The sequence below is a fragment of the Astatotilapia calliptera genome, chromosome 12 (assembly GCF_900246225.1).
Source record: "Astatotilapia calliptera chromosome 12, fAstCal1.2, whole genome shotgun sequence".
Lineage (NCBI taxonomy): Eukaryota > Metazoa > Chordata > Actinopteri > Cichliformes > Cichlidae > Astatotilapia > Astatotilapia calliptera.
The window spans coordinates 15,896,937-15,915,318 of record NC_039313.1 but is presented as its reverse complement, the minus strand read 5'-3'; the positions used below and the strand labels follow the sequence as shown (position 1 = coordinate 15,915,318).

General features: G+C 41.2%; 1 protein-coding gene across 4 annotated transcripts in view; it reads right to left on the bottom strand.

The window, feature by feature from the left end:
• The window catches only part of LOC113033160 (NIPBL cohesin loading factor), a 29,382-nt gene extending 11,249 nt beyond the window's left edge, over positions 1–18,133 (bottom strand). Inside the window, exons 1-27 of one of the 4 annotated variants that reach the window (XM_026186615.1) lie at positions 17,720–18,133; positions 16,136–16,206; positions 13,320–13,469; positions 12,885–13,050; positions 12,235–12,335; positions 11,993–12,098; positions 11,666–11,829; positions 9,953–10,101; positions 9,670–9,760; positions 9,232–9,453; positions 8,832–9,080; positions 7,978–8,705; positions 6,368–6,581; positions 5,734–5,910; positions 5,417–5,590; positions 4,925–5,086; positions 4,726–4,832; positions 4,536–4,622; positions 4,046–4,277; positions 2,289–2,440; positions 2,114–2,194; positions 1,892–1,992; positions 1,555–1,684; positions 1,359–1,441; positions 917–1,049; positions 478–621; positions 227–313 (exon numbers count right to left, since the gene is read on the bottom strand). In XM_026186615.1, coding sequence (XP_026042400.1) covers positions 227–313; positions 478–621; positions 917–1,049; positions 1,359–1,441; positions 1,555–1,684; positions 1,892–1,992; positions 2,114–2,194; positions 2,289–2,440; positions 4,046–4,277; positions 4,536–4,622; positions 4,726–4,832; positions 4,925–5,086; positions 5,417–5,590; positions 5,734–5,910; positions 6,368–6,581; positions 7,978–8,705; positions 8,832–9,080; positions 9,232–9,453; positions 9,670–9,760; positions 9,953–10,101; positions 11,666–11,829; positions 11,993–12,098; positions 12,235–12,335; positions 12,885–13,050; positions 13,320–13,383 — 4,104 coding nt within the window. In that variant the 5' untranslated portion in view covers positions 13,384–13,469; positions 16,136–16,206; positions 17,720–18,133. The remainder of the gene's footprint in view (positions 1–226; positions 314–477; positions 622–916; positions 1,050–1,358; positions 1,442–1,554; positions 1,685–1,891; positions 1,993–2,113; positions 2,195–2,288; positions 2,441–4,045; positions 4,278–4,535; positions 4,623–4,725; positions 4,833–4,924; positions 5,087–5,416; positions 5,591–5,733; positions 5,911–6,367; positions 6,582–7,977; positions 8,706–8,831; positions 9,081–9,231; positions 9,454–9,669; positions 9,761–9,952; positions 10,102–11,665; positions 11,830–11,992; positions 12,099–12,234; positions 12,336–12,884; positions 13,051–13,319; positions 13,470–16,135; positions 16,207–17,719) is intronic. The other 3 variants (XM_026186618.1, XM_026186619.1, XM_026186617.1) reach the window with 3 other exon arrangements.
• Between the last annotated feature and the right edge of the window lie 249 nt (positions 18,134–18,382).

Sequence of the window (18,382 nt, the reverse complement as noted above, 5' to 3'; positions counted from 1 at the left end):
AAGAAAATAATTACTTGCAGTAAGGAACATTTTTATTTGCACACAGAGATAACATGAGCAAATACTGTTTTAAACCATTTAAGATATGTCTTCTTATTTAAGAGAAGAAAGATTTATTAATATGGTAGTTTCCAACAGATTCCTCAAAAGCCAGTTCAAATGCAATGTGAAACTTATATCTAAACCTTAAAGAGTTCACCACATTCAACCTAATGAAAATACCCACCACCAGTGAGGCATCTGTCTCAGCGTTCTCCTCCAAGTAGTCCAGCAGAGCCTTCTGTAGCTGTTGGGTCTCATCGCTGCCTTGAGACTTTAAACGGGGAAGAATAAGTGGGAAAATATATTTATTGTGCCAAATGGTAGGAATGTAAATCATCAAGCAAGAACACATTTTCTGCATTTTACTCATTTCTGTCCCCATAAAAAACAAGAAAACAGTATCCTAAATCATTAAATTCAAAGCTGTCCTTTTACCTCTTGTACGATACGATCAATTGATCTCTGGTCCATCTTGCTTGTCACTGCATCCTTCCTCAGACGTGCAGCCACTGTGCCCAAATAGTCTAGAGATGCTACTCTCAGAGCCATCTCTGTCTGCTTATTACTGAACTGGTGTACCTAATAGGAGAAAAAGGCACAGGAATGGATGAACACAAGAACACTCTCATTGTGTGTGTCTGAAAAAAAACTGCTGTCATAAAGTTGATTTTCATAAACCACAGAAGTCAAGTTTGATCAACTGTGACACAAATGTTTTGAAAATATTGTATAAAATAAGAACATTTGCTTTCCTGGAGCCTCCATGACTTTTAACAAAGTCATCTCTTGCTATTAATCTGGATCATCTGTTCTCAGAAACACTGAGAAAAATACTTGCATTTCCAGTTTAAAGAAAGATCTTAGTCATGCTAACCAGCAGTCTCCCAAGCAAACTGAGCAGCAGCTCTGCAGCAGGCCATTCTGGTTTGTTCACTGTTGAAAGTAGGTCCTGGACAAAGTTCTCAAATAATGGACGGTAATCTTCTTCTCCCTGCTTGCTGCCACACCTGAGGGAGGCAAAAAAAGGAAGAAAGGGGATAAATAACAGGAAAATAACTATGCTCTGAGAGCATAATGAGAAATGATTAATGGTAACAATTATAATCAAGGTCAGACAGCCAACGATCAGAATTAAGACAGAAGTTTTAATACGGCTGAACAAGCTGGCAGAATACATCTGGAAAATCCTATAGAGTTACAGCTACTTCAAAACGTTCCTAGTTTGTCTCAATGTTGACTGATGACAAAAGGGATCTTAGCAACATTCAACAGTGTCATCAAAAAGTATAAATAGGAAGAAAACAATCTGAAATTACTTTTTAAGGAAGACTGAGAGGAAGTTTTGCGCAGTTCTCATTGCCGTCTCATAAGAGTTTGTTATCAACACGTCCTGATCCACCTGAAGAAGAAAAAAAAATCTTGAGCAAATGGTGTGTCTGACTGCATGTTGTATTGAATAAAACTATATTTGCTGATGTTTGTATGGGTTTTCATGTCAGCTTGTGCACCTACCTTGGTGTCATACTCTTCAAAAACATCTTTGTCACTGGGTAGGTGGACCACACACTGGATCAGCTGCAGAACCAGTGCTGTTACCATTTGGATGTACATCGGTTCTCCATCCTGGTCTGAACTGTTCAGCCTAAAACACAGAAGGTCAGGATAAATCACAAGTTACTAGCATTGCACAATCCAGTAAAAAAAAAAAAAAAAAAAACATCAACACGTCTGAACAATTTTTATTTCTACATTGATGGTCAGACAATTCTCAAAGCTCTCAATTCATGCATTAACCTGGCAACTCTGAATAGCCTCAAATTTAGGTGAATTAGTGTGGAAAAAGGGTTACCTGAAATTCCTGAGGGAGCGTTTGCTGGTGGGCAGTCTGGCCAAAGAGGTAAAGATCTCCTCAAGGATCAGCTGCCGATGCTTCTCATAACGTGAGAACACCTGTATACAGCAGAATATGAAAAAAAAATGTAAAAAAGATAAAAATTGCAAAATAACATTCTGGACCAAATGCCCTAAAAGGATGCTTTTAAATAAACACTCAATTTTTGTGCAGACGTACCGCTGTAACTAGTTTAATGGCACACAGCTGAAGCTCACTGACATTCTCTACAAAGAATGGAGTGATTCCCATAGAAGAAACCTGGAAGAACGGGACATGCACAATATGAGAAATCACGCATGTCTGCATGTCTGACTTACACTAATGTACTAAGTGCAACACTCTTAGCGTTTACCTGGAGGATGGTGGTGTCTGTAAGCAACTGTATCTCTAGGAGCTCAGAGATGTTGCTGACAATGTCACACACTTTGTTGTATAACATGACTATGACACGCTGCTTGTGCGTGGAGCATTTTGCACGCTTTGCCTTCGAGCTCAACATGCCACCTATAAAAACAACAGAAGTAATTTTTTAAAAGATAATGAACATAATAAGAAAATTAAAAATCTTAAATTAAGAAATACTATAATTTTGCAAGCTGAAAAAAAAACTGTTCCTGATTTCATAAAGCAAGCATCTACACTCAACAAAAATATAAACGCAACACCTTTGTTACTGCTCCCATTCCCCATGGGATGGACGTAGAGACCTAAAATTCATTCCAGATACACAATATAACCATCCCTCCCAAACAGTGGTCACAAATCAGTCCAAATGTGTGGTAGTGGGCACATCTGCCATATTGAGATAATCCATCCCACCTCACAGGTGTGCCACATCAGGATGCTGATCTGACATCATGAGTAGTGCACAGGTGTACCTCAGACTGCCCACAACAAAAGGCCACCCTGGAATGTGCAGTTTTGTCTCACAGCAAAATGCCACAGATGCCACAAGCAATGAGGGAGCGTGCAATTGGCATGCTGACAGCAGGAATGTCAACCAGATCTGTCGCCCGTGCATTGAATGTTCATTTCTCAACCATAAGCCGTCTCCACAGGCGTTTCAGAGAATATGGCAGCACATCCAACCGGCCTCACAACCGCAGACCTCGTGTAACCACACCAGCCCAGGACCTCCACATCCAGCAGGTTCACCTCCAAGATCGTCTGAGACCAGCCACCCAGACAGCTGCTGGAACAATTGGTTTGCACAACCAAACAATTTCTGCACAAACTGTCAGAAACCGTCTCAGGGACGCTCAACTGCATGCCCGTCGTCCTCATCGGGGTCTTGACCTGACTCCAGCTCGTCGCCGTAACAGACTTGTGTGGGCAAATGCTCACATTCGATGGCGTCTGGCACGTTGGAGAGGTGTGCGCTTCACGGATGAATCATGGTTCACATTGTTCAGGGCAGATGGCAGCTGAGAATGTCCCAGTTCTTGCATGGCCAGCATACTCACCGGACATGTCACCCATTGAGCATGTTCGGGATGTGCTTGACCGGCGTATACGACAGCGTGTACCAGTTCCCACGAATATCCAACAACCTCGCACAGCCATTGAAGTGGAGTGGACCAACATTCCACAGGCCACAATTGACAATCTGATAGACTCCATGCGACGATGTGTTGCACTGCATGAGGCAAATGGTGGTCACACCAGATACTGACCGGTTCTGGGTCCCCAGACCCCCAATAGCGCAAAAAACTGCACATTCCAGGGTGGCCTTTTGTTGTGGGCAGTCTGAGGTACACCTGTGCACTACTCATGATGTCAGATCAGCATCCTGATGTGGCACACCTGTGAGGTGGGATGGATTATCTCAATATAGCAGATGTGCCCACTACCACACATTTGGACTGATTTGTGACCACTGTTTGGGAGGGATGGTTATATTGTGTATCTGGAATGAATTTTAGGTCTCTACGTCCATCCCATGGGGAATGGGAGCAGTAACAAAGGTGTTGCGTTTATATTTTTGTTGAGTGTATTTCAGTTTGCCAAACTGGCACTGGCTTATTTATCATTTGGTCTACTACTAATGTTAAGTTTATGAAGCGTTTCTAAAGTTAATAAAGAAAAATGAATGCAGAATTCTTCCTGTACCTCCATGTGGGTCCACCCTGTAGACTGGATCGTACTGTGGATACAGTGTGTTCTGAAGATGAAACTTGGTGTACTGCAGCACCCGCTCTATGACATCTTCTATGTAGACAGCCTTCGGCATGTGTGCTGAGGTCATAATGTTCAGAGCTGTCAGACAGGCATCTGCAGACTTTGTGACTCTCTCCATTATCAGATCTCTCCAAAGTCTTTCCTCGTCTTCAGCGTCATGGTCCTGTGGTTAAAAAGTAAAGAATGTGAACACTTTCAACATCAATAAACCAGTGTCAGAATGAGGAAGGCTATTATGTATTTCAGGAAGAAATCTGGAGTATTTTTTTATGATTGTCAGCTATTTCAGCATTATTATGTTTTGTTCATGGTCTCTGTATATAGATTTCCGCAGTGCATCACTGCAGGGAGAAAAATACTCCAGATATTAAGTAATGCTGAAAGATAAAGAAAAATAGGAAAAGGGAGGAAGGGCACTCACATGGTTCATCATGGTGGATAGCTTGGACCCATCCTGGATATTCTTTTCAAGGATATTCAGAAGCTTCACCAACTTGTCTGATGGGATCTGTAAGAACAGACACTGGTTTTTAGATCTACATCTGAAGAACCATTACAAACCCACAACATCCCAAATGATGTTTTTTTTATGAATAATTAGAATATAGTACCCTGCTGGAGATGCCCATGGCCTTAATTTTGGCAGATTCGCTACCCAGCTCATTCAGCTGGTGTTTACCAAGCAGCAATTCCTGAGGTATCTCATCATCGTCTCCTGCTAGAAAACATAAACCAATAAATTAGGACTAAACTCTAATAAAATATAAGAAAACCAACATACCCATATTGACAGTCAGTACTGATACTTACCCATAGTAGTAAAATCCACATCCTCCAGATTTTCCAGTATGTTGTCAATGCTTGCCAAGAACCTCTTGAATGTAGAAGAGTCCATCAGTTCTTCTTGGGTCAGCTTGGGTTCATAAGCTTTCCGTTTCTTCTGCTTCTCCTTCATCTTCATTTTTCTGGCAACTAAGTGTGAGAAATATTTTTTTTTAATTTTTAAAATTAAAATTTTAAAATTAAAATTAAAAAAAAATTTTATTTTTTTTTCAGGGGGTGTGCAAGAAAAAAATCTACTGTAAAAATCTGCTGTCAAGTTTTTCACATATCAGATTTACCTGATACTATTAAGCAAAATTAAGGTGTTTTTATGCATTTAAACATGTAAACACCCAACTCCACAATCAAAAATGGCAGTTTGATTTAATTTTGAACACCCAACAAAGGCATAATAATCTCTTCTACTACACATGTTTCAGAAGGGAAACAAAGACCATTTGTAGCACTTAAATTACAGACCTTCACTCATGCTCGGAGGCGGCGAATCTTCCTCAGATGAGTCTCGGTAGCGGCTCCCTGATCCTCGGCGGCTGTCTCGGTGCCCACTTTTCCGGTGTTCCCCTGACCCTCTGCGCTCCCTCTCTTCGAACTCCCAAGCTCTGTCTTTCTCTCTGCGCTGCCGCTTCCTTGCAGCTGTAGAGATTTAGCATAAAATAATAAGGCCTAAACTCTGAAAAAAGAAGCTAAATTTAAAAAAATAAATAAATTCTCACATCTAGTAAAAGAACCTGCAAAAAATAGTTTGGTATAAGTTAGAATTGAATGAATTGACTCACACTCTCCAGTTGCGTCATAGTCTTCATCGGAGCTGACCTCAGCATATTTGGGCCTCTCATTTACTGTGCTTCGTTTCCTCTTGTTCATCTTTACTCTTTCACATAAGGGCATGGTAGACTCGATCTCTGCCAGCAGCTCTGGGGGCAGCTCCTTCAAAACTGCTGGGTCCATACCACCTGAAGATTTGACAATAATATTATACAATTATTAGCAAAATAATTTCATTGTATAGAGCAGACCTTCCCAAAGTGTGGGGCCCATCCCCTAGGGGGGGGGGGGGGGGCAGAGCCATGGTAGGGGGGCGCGATATGAAAGGGGGGGGGAAAAAACAAAACGCTTGGACACTGCCCACAGAAACGCAAAGCAGGAGATGAAGCATAAGTGAATATGTTTCCAAACCAACTTCATTCTAAGCCAAAGACTAGAAAATATGGTGAAACATATCTGCCCTTTGGTTTCACCTGCACAAGTGCCACGGTAGGTCTCCCCTGCAGAATTGGCTTTTCCTTCGTCGGGAGCAGCGCTTTACATTTTTCTTGTAAAATAAAGGGGGGCCTAGCAAAAAAAGTTTGGGAACCACTGGTATAGAGTGAAAAAACACATTGTAAATATAATTTAAAAACAGCTTCTTACTTTTGCCGGACTTTCCTGAGGAGAGTCGGTTCTTTCCAGACTTGCTGTGCCGAATGATCCTCTGGATCTGGTCAACTGATAGCTTTTTTAGAACCACTACAGGCTTGGGGCGCTTCTCCAAGTCCTGCACCAATCCCAGCCTCTCCAGTTTAACTTTTGGCTGGCCCCACATATGACTTTCAGTCGATCCACTGCCTTCCTTGTCACGATTGATCTGGGAGGAAAAAATAAGATAGGAGTGAGAAAAAACATCCAGTATAGTCAAGTTCAAAAATCAATATGTTCCACACTTCACACAATTAGAAAGAAAACATGGGCTTCATTCAGAACAGAAAATAAGGTGTGAATAATGACTCAAACTGAAATGAAATTGGTGATTTTGATGTTAGTTTCCAGTGTCTTGATAGCAAAGCACAAAGATATATTCCACTGTTTTTCCAAAAATATCCAGGTCTTAACTTGTAGAACAAACAGTGAACACATCGTGTTGTCGACACTGCAGTGCAGTCCCACTTCTAATTGGGAGTGACTAGCCAAAACTTAGGATGCAATTTTGGATGTTCCCACTTGTATTGCGCTTGCAGTGCAACAAGTAATTTGTGCTAATTGTGCTAAGTGAAAAGTGGGAGTGAGCAGCAGCTCATTGATGCAACCTTTGTTCACATTAAGAATATATTTAAGAAGCTTTGTCAAGTCTACAAATCCTTAGTAACTGAATAACATTTAAATACCTAACCAGCTATTTTTAACATCATTTCAGTCATCGTACCACTCTTGATCTTCAACGTCATGTCAACAATCTGGGCATAAAATTTCTTACAACATGATTTTTCCCATGATTGTCCTCACAGTCAACCCGTTGTGAGGACAGTCATAAATTCTTAGTGAACACTGCACTGGCAGCCTTTCCTACACAACCACAGACAGACATGCTCTGTCAATTACCAGCTAAATCATTGCTAAGTACTACTAAGAACTTCCAGATGTCTATTCACTACAGAACCACTGGTGTTGTCCAGCTCTACCTCCAAGTCTAGCCTCGCCTCTATCCTAACCACAGAGAGCTCTTGAACTTCAACCATTTGAACTTCTAATCTGAAGAGAGTGCATATATAGTTTGATTATGTCTGGATAATTTAAGCATAGAAATTGAAGCATTTTGTGCCCTTTTTCTTTGGCATCGCCAGTCAAGATGGACAGGAAAGTCAGGCCTAGTACATAACCAAACAGAGGACTAGCCAGGAAGGACAAAACCTTTGGCAGAGGGGTCACACTCAACCAGGTGAAGTGCTTACAGAAATGATTTACTTGCATGCAGTCCCCCCACAAAAAAACAGCAGTGGAAGATTTCTTTAAATGTGCTTGCTTTCATTCATACAAGATAAACAAAATAATTACCTCTACTTTTTCTACTCTAAAAGACAGTTAAGTGTGGTTAATGTGTTAAAGAAAATTAAAGACCAACACCGAGAATAAAAAAAGGCTGACAAATGGGAAACTAAAACCAAAAGAGTGTATAATGGTATGATTTGGTTTTGTGAGATTGCAGGCAGTGACAGCTGAATGATTGGTAGGTGGGTAGATATTTGTTTTGGATCAGCCCAGATCACCTTAGGGATCTGGAAGTTCTTCAGTGCGCCACTATGCCCTCCCAGAAGCTGAGCAGGGAAAGAATCTGGAAGTTTAGCACCAGAAGCTGACGAGGGGAGTTTGGAACCATCTTGTCTACTGCTGCTCCGACCAGGGTCTCCAGTGGAGGAAGCCCTGAAGCCAGACCTATCTCGATCGCTTCGGGAGCGAGAATCAGGGGACCGCCTGTCTCGGCCAGTCTCACTCCGATGCCTCCTATCCCTGTCAGACTCACGGTCCCTGTTTGACGACTTGGGCAATTCTCCACGTCTGTCTGAGGACTTCTCATCATGTCTGTGCTTTGAGGATTCCCGACCTTCTCTCCTGCTGTCATGCTTATCGACCCTGTTCTTGATGACTTCCGGTCGTCCATCTGGTTTCAATCGCAAAACTGTGTCAGAACCCTCCACAGCAGCTGGCCCACTAGCTGGTTCTTCAGGCCAGCGTTGGGCCTCAAGGGCAGGGACAGGGGCAGCCAGACAGGGGTCGAGCTGACCGTCAGCTCGGCCTGCCTGCTGGAGGTCGATGCTCACCATGAGGGGAGGGCGGCTGGCACCGTTCCCAGCTGCAGTGGCCTCTTGCGGAGTCAGTTTGCCAGCATTGCCCCCTCCTGTTGATCCGCTGCCCGGGGCACCTGTGGGCCCACCTGGTCCCCCTGCACCTGGTTCCAGGGGAAAGGAGTCCTGCTTTCTCTTCTTCAGTGGCTTGTCTGTAAAGAGAGAGACAAGTAATTAAAATTAAATACCATGACAAGATGCTATAATTCAAAGCAAAACATTTTTTAGCTGTAGAGTTATATGTAAATGTTAATTCTATGTGAACTTCTCTTACACACCTTTATCTTGCACCTCCTTGGAGCACTTCTCACTAGCAGCCTCTCGTTCTATCCTTTCAATTTCAGCAAGTGCATCCAGCTCTGCCTCATCATAAGGGGAACTGGGAGGCTGAAGTCCACTGGCACCACCTACTTGCTGCTGATGTTGCAGCCGCGCTCCCAGATTTTGCTGGAGAACAGGAACCTGCTGAAAGCCCAGTTCTGCCTCCATATTGTCTGAGTTCTGATCCATGCCTGGCATAACATCACCTGAGATATTAACAGAAACACTTTACATGGTTGGATTTAAAAGGGGTGGTGGTAGTCCTGTTGATCTAAAATGATGCATCACAATGTACCTCATCAGCATTTCTAGTAGATCAAATAGCTATGAAACTGATGGAGAAAAACAACATCTCACCTGGGGGATCCGACTCATTTGACTTGACCCTGGACAGCTTGAGGGTGAGCTTTGTTGAGTCCTTGTTTGGAGAGCTAACAATGTCGTACATATCTTTCTCCTCTTTTACTATTGGGACTTTCTTTCTTTGCTGTAGCTGCTGTTTCTGGTCAGGTACTCCTTCCCTTGGTGAGGGTGCATACGGGGGTGGTGACTGGAGAATCAGTGGGGGACGAGAACCCGCTGTGAAGAAGGAAGAACACAAGGAAGAGGAGATAAGAGTAGTGAAAAAGTGACATTCTTCAGAAAACATTAAACTACACAAATACAGACATCTCTCTCTGATGAGGGATAACAGCCGCAGTGTTTCAGAGTATGTAGCAGCTTCTCCCATAATGAAGAAAAGGTAAGCAAAGTGTATGCACTGTAGTGCCTCCTTTCCACTTCGAGTGTCCTTACGTTTGGGCGTTCCTTCACTGCTAGCTGGCGAGCAGCCTGACTGTGGAGACCTCAGAGGAAAAGATGGATTTCTCATGGCAGAATCACCCTCCTCCAAAAGAGAGACAATACAAACAAGTTAGCATGTAACACCTTTACACTCAACTTTCAACATTTCTCTCAATTATATCAACACAGCTACTGTTAAGACCTAAATAAATTGTACCAGATAAATATATTCAGGGTTTTATTGTGGTATGTAGTAAATACACATTCATCTATTTAAAAATGGTGTCAGTTGTACCTCATTTCCCAGTCGATGTACAATGTTCAGGTAATCTTCAGTACCATGTCTGTCTGAGTGGTGGTTGGCAGCATTAGGGATCTGCCCTGTTACTTTGCCCTCATGGATGTTTCTTATCCCACCTGGAACCATGGGACTGGCCACAGACACTAGCAGAAAAAAGACATTATTTTATTATTATCCACTAGTAGGGAAATACAAACATTGCTGATTAAAACAAAATAAATACAATTCTTTTGAAGTGGAGGTGTACCCAAAAATTGCTGATAAAATAAGTAAGTATGCATATGACCAGTGATTTTTTTTTAAATGCTTCGAAGTTCCTCAAAGAGATTTCATCAGGCAAAAAATAAGTGAATCAGTAATTTCAACCATCAGGACCATATAGAAAGGCAATCAGAAGTTAGGTTTCATATACAAATAATGAGCTACAAGATTAAACCTGCTGACATGTAAATAACTCGTGATTTTGTTACAATTGAACGGAGAAACTGGAGTTCTGACTTCGAGTGCCCCCTTTTGTAATAGCACTCCCCAACAACTTCCTCCCCAGGGAAGACAATGTATCCACCACACCATAAATACTGTTCAAGTATGGAACAAGAAGGTGAATAAAAGCCCAAGCCATCAAGGTTATTATACCTTACTAAAACTAATCTAAAAACTAACAATAGATATGAAGAAAGATTTGAGTTAACTAAAAATAAAAAACACATATTAGAAAAAATTGGAGAAGCTAGCCTTAATTTTAATCCAACTTAAAAACAAAACAAAAAAAACTACATTTCAACTTGCCTGATGAGGCTGTGCTGTTTGGTGAAACCGCTTTCAAAAGGTTTTTCCTGACATATGCCTTTCATACAGTTATAATCAAAACGACTAAAACTAGCACAGAAACCAATAAACTAAACATTTTAAAACAATAAAAACTAAACAACAAATATTTTTGGAAACCAACTGAAACTACGCTAAATTGTGAAAAATGTCAAGATAAAAAAACAACAACAACAAAAAAATTATAATAACTCTCCAAGGCATAAACGAAGAATGTAATCTCGATGCACCAAAACACAGCTGATCCACAGTCTCCACCCCACAAACCACAGACCAAATGTGTCAAACACTAGGACACCCAGAGGTCCAGTGTTCATGCCCAGATGTGTCAGAGCTATTTCAGAACAAGAGAGAACAACACAAAATATGCACAGTTTAAAATGTGTACCTAATCAGTGTATAGTCAGCCTGCTTGTGTATAAGCGCAAATATAATATTTGAGAATCGAACAACACTGTTAACACACACACACACACGCACGCACGCACGCACGCACGCACGCACGCACGCACGCACGCACACACACACACGTAGAATTAACAGAAAAAGGTCATGTTTGTGTACACCAGCAATGGCCTTGTAAATACAAAACATAAATATTTCCACAAATTATATTTAATTATAGGAGCCACAATTATCTGATGTGAGAACTTCAGTGTACATTCGATTTATGTATGAAGAATATGAATTCAGTCAAACCCCTGCTTATTATTCAATCCAAAGGGAACAGAGTTTCCAGAAGCCAAAGCTACGGATATGGCTGACGAAATCAAACAAAGACGCCATCAGACTTAGTCGCAAGTTTAACATTAGAAAAAAAATTAATGATGAGTTCTGAGTCTCCATGCATGCGCATTAACATTAAACACAGGTTCTCACCTTGTTGAATCTGTTGGTGTTGGTTATAGCTGGGTGGTTGTTGGTGGGGATACTGCTGTATGTAACCTGTGGCAGGGCTCTGAGGAGTGTATGGGCTGGGTACTGGACTGTTCTGTTGGCCCATGTACCGGCTACTGGAACCCGTCGGAGGTGTCACAAACCGGCTAGAATAGAGAAAATGTAAGGACAGAAAATAAGAAGAAGCACACTGCATAAACAAAAAAAAACCAAACATTTATTTAAATTCAAACATGATGTATTTGTATTGTGCTTTAATTAACATTTAAAATTTAAAGTTGGAATAAACCAGATTCTTGTCAATCTTACCTTGGTGGATTGGGAGAAATCGCAGCTGGCTGGAAGTTTGCAGACTGGGCAGGGCTATGCATGGAATTCATCTTAAAAGGTTGTACCATTGGCTGCTGCATGACATCTGTTTAGAAACAAAATTGAGAATTGAAATGAATAACCTTTATAGAAAAAAAAAACCAAAAACACAAAGCTTGATTTTTTTGTTTTTATATTAGTAACATAACGACTTAATGTGCAACAAGTAATTGCGCCCATACTTTTCTCCCTGAAGATGCCAGGGTTCCTGGCCAGCATGGTCTGCAGCAACAGTGGTGCATCTCCCTCTGGTTCATCGCTACCCAGGTTGTCCTTCAGCTCTCTGAAAACACACAAAACGAGTTCACATCAAAACAATGAGGCAGATTAGAAAAGTGTCAGATTTAATGTCAAAAGCAGAAAGAAAATGCTGAATACATTTTAAGCAGTAAACAGAAATTTGACTATATGGCCAATTCGGAATCAGCAAATAAGATAACATGAACATCTTTGAACTGGATTGGAAACTGGAGCACCTGGAGAGAACACAAATAGTTTTCTCTTCAGTACACGGGTTTTTGGCTTTTTATGTGTAGTATTTGCACCTAGAAAAGTTTCCCGCAGTGGAAGCATTAACATTCATGGTAGTCTTTCATCTCTCAGATTCATTAAAAATTAATCTTTTGTGTTTTAATTAGTTAAAGAATTAAGCAATGCAAAGCATCTCTTCTGCTTTAAATCAGCTTTAAAGCCAAGTTATCCTGACGTCTGAGCTTTAACAGCCAAAACATTTCCATGAAAACATGTTGGGGTTTTTGTTTGTTTTTTTAGTTGGCCTTTTGTCTTTGTTCATCCAGACAGCATATTGTCTTACAGACACTTATATACTCACATGTGCTCTGTGGAGACCTGGTTCAGACCATGGGCTAGCTGGGAGGCCAGATTCTCATCCCGGCAGCCCAGTAGGCATGTGACTTCCTCCGCAATCCTCCCATTGTATAGGAGGCTTTTAGTGGTGGTGGCAGGTAGAGGAGAAGGGAGGGGCAGCTGGTTCAACACTAATACAAGAAGAGAGTGTTTTCAGCAAATATACATTTTAGGAGTTAAAATGTGAGCAATACAGGACATAAGGTCTCAGAAAAGTTTAGAGACACAGAAGTAAATGGGGGGAAAAACAAAAACAAAACAAAAAAAATGTGCATGTAATCACTATTGCACATTTACATCTGTTCAGACCGAATGTTGCAGTTTAGGACTTAACACTGGGAGAGAAGACATAACAGAACTGTGAAAACTTGTGTTTGTAACATAACTATGTGACACTCACAGTCTGTGAGGCTAGCGATCCCAGCAAGAGTGGTGATGGGAACATGAGGCATATCCCCATTCATGCTGAAGGTGAGGGTGGGGGAGTGTGTTGATACACAGGTAGATCAGGGGGTCGATGGACGACACCCGTCCTCACATCTCCTGGCACCTAGCAGAGACAGGGAGGTCGGTAAGAGAAAGACAAAAGCAGCTTTAGTGATGGACAAGAAAAGAGAGAAAGAACTGCTGCAGTACAGAATTACAAAATGAGTTAATGGTCATAAAAATGTATACAAAGAAATTATTTAACACAAAAATGCTATAATTAGTCATATTATTTAAATATAAAAATAGACCCAAATATTTGTTGTGTTTTTTTCTGTCTGCCTTTATGCTGACATTGCGTTTCATGTGGCAATGGTGTGCGCTGTAATAAATGTCCTGCTAGAGCGTGTCAATCAAAATAAAATGCTGTGTTCTTCATTGGTTATTCAATTATGATCTTACGTTTTTCACAGCATTTAGTAATGCCATGCAGCTAGTACAAGCGCAGGTTAGTTGTGTCACTGAAGAAATGCCCCACAGATACAAAAGCACCGAGAACTGAATCCTGAGGAATGTACCACAAGGCGTGATTAATGGTTACTGAGGCATGTTGTGTGTGTGGCAAGTTTTCAATGTCACAAGGGTGGCTTTCTTTCAATCTGGCCTCATAATCTCTCATTTTTATATTCAAAGTTTCTGATTAAAATTGGTTGCAACATGTGCAACCCTTTCGGTGACAGATATTCTCAACTGAGGGAAGACAGCACGTTATATATGCAAAACCAATGAGCCGTAATGCCATCGTACAAAGCCAAGCAGGTACAGTAGCACGAACTGTACGCATCACAAACCGACAAGCATACAGTCTGTGATGTAAAAACATTTTTAGTACTCAATTTCACTCCACTATTGTTTATTACACAGATGATTCAAAACAAAAACTTAATTGCTAAGTCAATTAACTAAAGTGCTTTCCACACTGCCCTGTGCTTTAACATGAGACAGTCTGGGACCTAAATGCACTTCCTGGGAATCATGTTAAATATATCACTTTTTTAAGGTTAAGAGCTCTAATGTAAAGTGTTCACTTCAGAAAAAAAAAACAAGCTCCGAGTGTGCATTGAGTGGTAAAATAAGCACATACAAGTGAATATTCTTCTCTTGTCTTAATTGCAGACACGTTGCAGTTTGTTTGCAATTCGTGATTATTCTTCATAATGTGTATCAGTATATTCTCTTTATGAAAACATGTGCAAAGTCAGATTTTTCTTTGTGAAAAAAAGCCTGATTTAACAAAAGTTTTTTTCATAAAGTTGCCAGAGACTTTTGGGATATCCATAATTTTAGTTTTGTGTCTGAGTGTGTACTTGCTTTGTCGTATAGCCCTCAGGTCACAAAGTTACACATCAACACAACTAATTGTTACATGACATACATGTCACACTAAAAATATACTACAAATTTTTCCTGAATCCCCACATAATACTAAGTAATACTACTGAGTTATCTGGTTAGGCAATAGTACTTTCTGAGTGCTATTCAATAGTCAGCTGTTTGTACATTTGTGGGTGCTACCAGCAGCTCCCGTCTCCCAAGTATCACAGAAAGTGAAGCTGGATTTCCAACAGAAATGTTGTTAAACCCAGAACTGCTGCAGGTTACTAGGGCATTATCCACCTGCACCACCACATACTGTGTGTGTGTGTCAAACAGCTGTGTGACAAAGGCCTAGGTGTAGCTCTCACCGCTTCAGACTTTACACACACACACTGCTGTCAGTGCAAGGTGAAAAAGAAAGAACGAGAGAGAGAGGGAGAGAGCGCATAAAATGATTGAGCCTACTGTAACTGCAACAGATATTAGCACCTGAACATTAACTGTGTTACATTTTAACACCTGCCAGGTTCTGTCCTCCTTTTTGTTTTACTTTAACTTTTTTCTTGCTATATTAACTTTTTCCAGCCTATTATTACAGGTAAATAATGGTTAATGTAATTTCAAATCTTAACAGTTGTAGCTGTGTTAAAAAAAAAAACAACACTTAAGAGGCAGGGAGTAATGCGAACACACTGCAAATGATTCCCAACTGTAAATATGCAATCCATGCTTCTAAATGACACAGAGCAATATTTTCTGTAAAAAGTATTTGGCAGAGCACTTGGCTATGGGTCCTTAACCCCACTTTGAGAACCACTGATTTATGTGACATTGTATTTTATTCACACCTCTCCTAAGAGCAGAAATGCAAAATATACACAAACAAATATTGAGGAAGGGGTGTAAATGCAATAGGACAACATCAACAAAACTTTAAAAGCTTGCCTTACTCAGCTAAATGAAAGGACTAAGACTGACACGGGATGACTGCCCCTCAGCACACGTTTTTAAATATTATACAGCCTCAAGATAATGCATTTCCATAAATGAGCCACAACCATTTCTAATACCAAAAGCACTGTTAATCTGAATAGGGATTCATCTTGTGTTACTACGATTTAACTACATTGCCTGATACCTAAACATCACTCATTTCAAACCATACAGCTCGCTGTGAGAAACCTTGAAAACCTGTGGCCCTTTTTTTGGATTGAAATCCCTTTGCTTGTTAGATCCTTAACCTCTGACAAATGTGTGTGTGTGGGGCACACAAGCAAAGAAAAAATGCAGCTGAAACCTCTTGACAAGATACTTTGCACTTTACACTATTTTTAAAATCAAGACAGGAAATAACAACAATGTCAATATAAAGGGTAAGTAGTTTAAGCTTTTGCAAATATAAATTAATGATACCTTTTTGACGAACTCTGTGCAGTCTCCTGTGGACTCACTGACATTTCAGATAAAAAAAAAAGTCCTTCAATCTGCCGAAAAAGAAAACAGCTTTGCATCAGACTCTGTAATTTAAACCTACATTTTACTCTTAGTTGTAAAGACTTCAAAAGAAGTTCTGCTTACAGCTAGCCAATGGAGCTAAACCAAAACAGTAAAATAATGCCAGTGCCTGCATTATTGTTTTGCTATGAACATCTCGTTAACACTACATTATCCGTAAAATTGAATGAAAAGTGTGTGGCACTGGCTTCTAAGAGAGAGCAACAAGTTTTGATCGACTTCCGCACATCACTAAAGCCATGCAAATATGTAAACAACATACTGCAACGCGACATGAACTGAAAGCATGCGATCCCTAATAGGCAAAACTTATCGTGCGCGGCAAAACTGTTGCAGGGTACCGACAGACGGATACTGTAAACAGTGCATTAGCACGCGGCAACTTTAGCATGCTCAGTGGTAGAGTGGTTTCCCTATGCATGCAGGGGCTTGGCTGACAGCTGTGAGACTGACAGGCAGGAGGCAGCACAAAGGAACAGATGCACTGTGATGGTGGCGGTAGTAGTGGGGGCTGCATCCTCCAGAAGCCGCCAGCCCCTGTGCACATTCTGCACACTGGCTAATTCGAGAAAGCCAACGAAACTGTACTGGCTCTGGTCAAGGGGGAAAATATCTGACAACATGCATACCTAACTCAAACAGTAAAGCAAGGAAGAGCAGGGGCAGAGTACGTTTCTGCGCGAACCATAGTCAAAATATTTCACAGCAGGTTCGCCACCAAAACCACTACTAGCCCTGCCAAAGGCTCCAATAACCCGAAACACAGGCTAAGATGTCAAACAGCATTAATAATAACAGCAAAAAAGTTAGCTCCCGTGCAGTTAATATTACCATCAATTTCAATGTTTATCTTAGCATAACTGCAAGCGGCAGCTCGCTACTTGCGAACAAAACCTCTCCAACCTTTGCACTGCCAAGAAGTTGACTGTCTGGATCGTTCGAGCTAAGCGTGAAGCTAGTGTTACCACTGAGTATAGCAGCTAAGACGAGTAACGCTAGCTGCCCAACATTCACTAACAACAATAGTCGTGTTTTAATAGCTAGCCAGTTATGCTAACTAGCTGTAAATGTTGTCAGTTAGCTCCTAATGCTGCTGCTCGTTCAAATAAACGGAAGGCAATGCAAATAATACAAGGAAGCGTTACTAGGGGTTTATGAATTTTTAGCAAATTTCCATTTTGTTCGGGGAGGAAACGGCGCATTTATAAATAGATGTAAAGAAAACGGCACAGACTCCTAATTCCGTGGCAACGGCCCAATCCTCGGGCTCGACAAATGACATCCAGTCGAGGCCGTGCGCCTCGGCACAGCAAAAACACACCTAAGCTAGCCTGGCTGGCTAGTTCGCTAGCTTCCGTTACCTCCCGGTCAACGATTAACGACGCCGTAGGTGGTCTCGCGGCAGAACATTTATCAGCGTTATTGATAATAGTCGGAATTTTAAAAGTTGGATTAAAGATACAGATGTGTGATTATATTTACCTTCGGATGTTGCGTTCAAAGGGAGGGGAATGTTTTAGCTTGGTTTGTGTCCGTATCTCTAGCTCCCCCTTTCTTCTCTCTCGCAGCTCCTCCAGAAGGAACTCTAGTGGCTTGCCAACTAGCCGATGAGCTAGCCTGCTAGCTATCAACAATAATCCGGGTCGGGCTGATTCGTTCTTCTTCCGTCACTCAAGGGTGAATATTTCAGCGTACAATCATGGGGAAACATTCGTTCTTCGGAGTTTCAGTCGGTCTGCGCCGACATAATCAATGAATGCAGCCAATTTCGACAGTAAATGAGAAATATGACGATTGTTGCGATCATCAAGAGGCTCTCCTCTCGTAGAACAAAATGCCGACCGGAAGTTCTGCCGTCTGACTGACCAAAGATCTCAGGAGTGACTCCCTCCATCGGCGCCAAACAAAATGCCATGCGACATTTCGTGTTTTTGCCCCTAGGGAGCGCTGTAAGACAAGTTTCTTTTCAGTGGCCTGTTTACTTTACAGTCAATTATAAATTTTGGATTTGGTAAATATACTACAGACACCCATATGAACAAATTATTAATATATTTTTTGAAAAATAAACAGCCAATGAAATTACCACAAATATATCAGTATAACCCCCCGCTCCCCCATACATGTAGCTTATGTAGATGCATT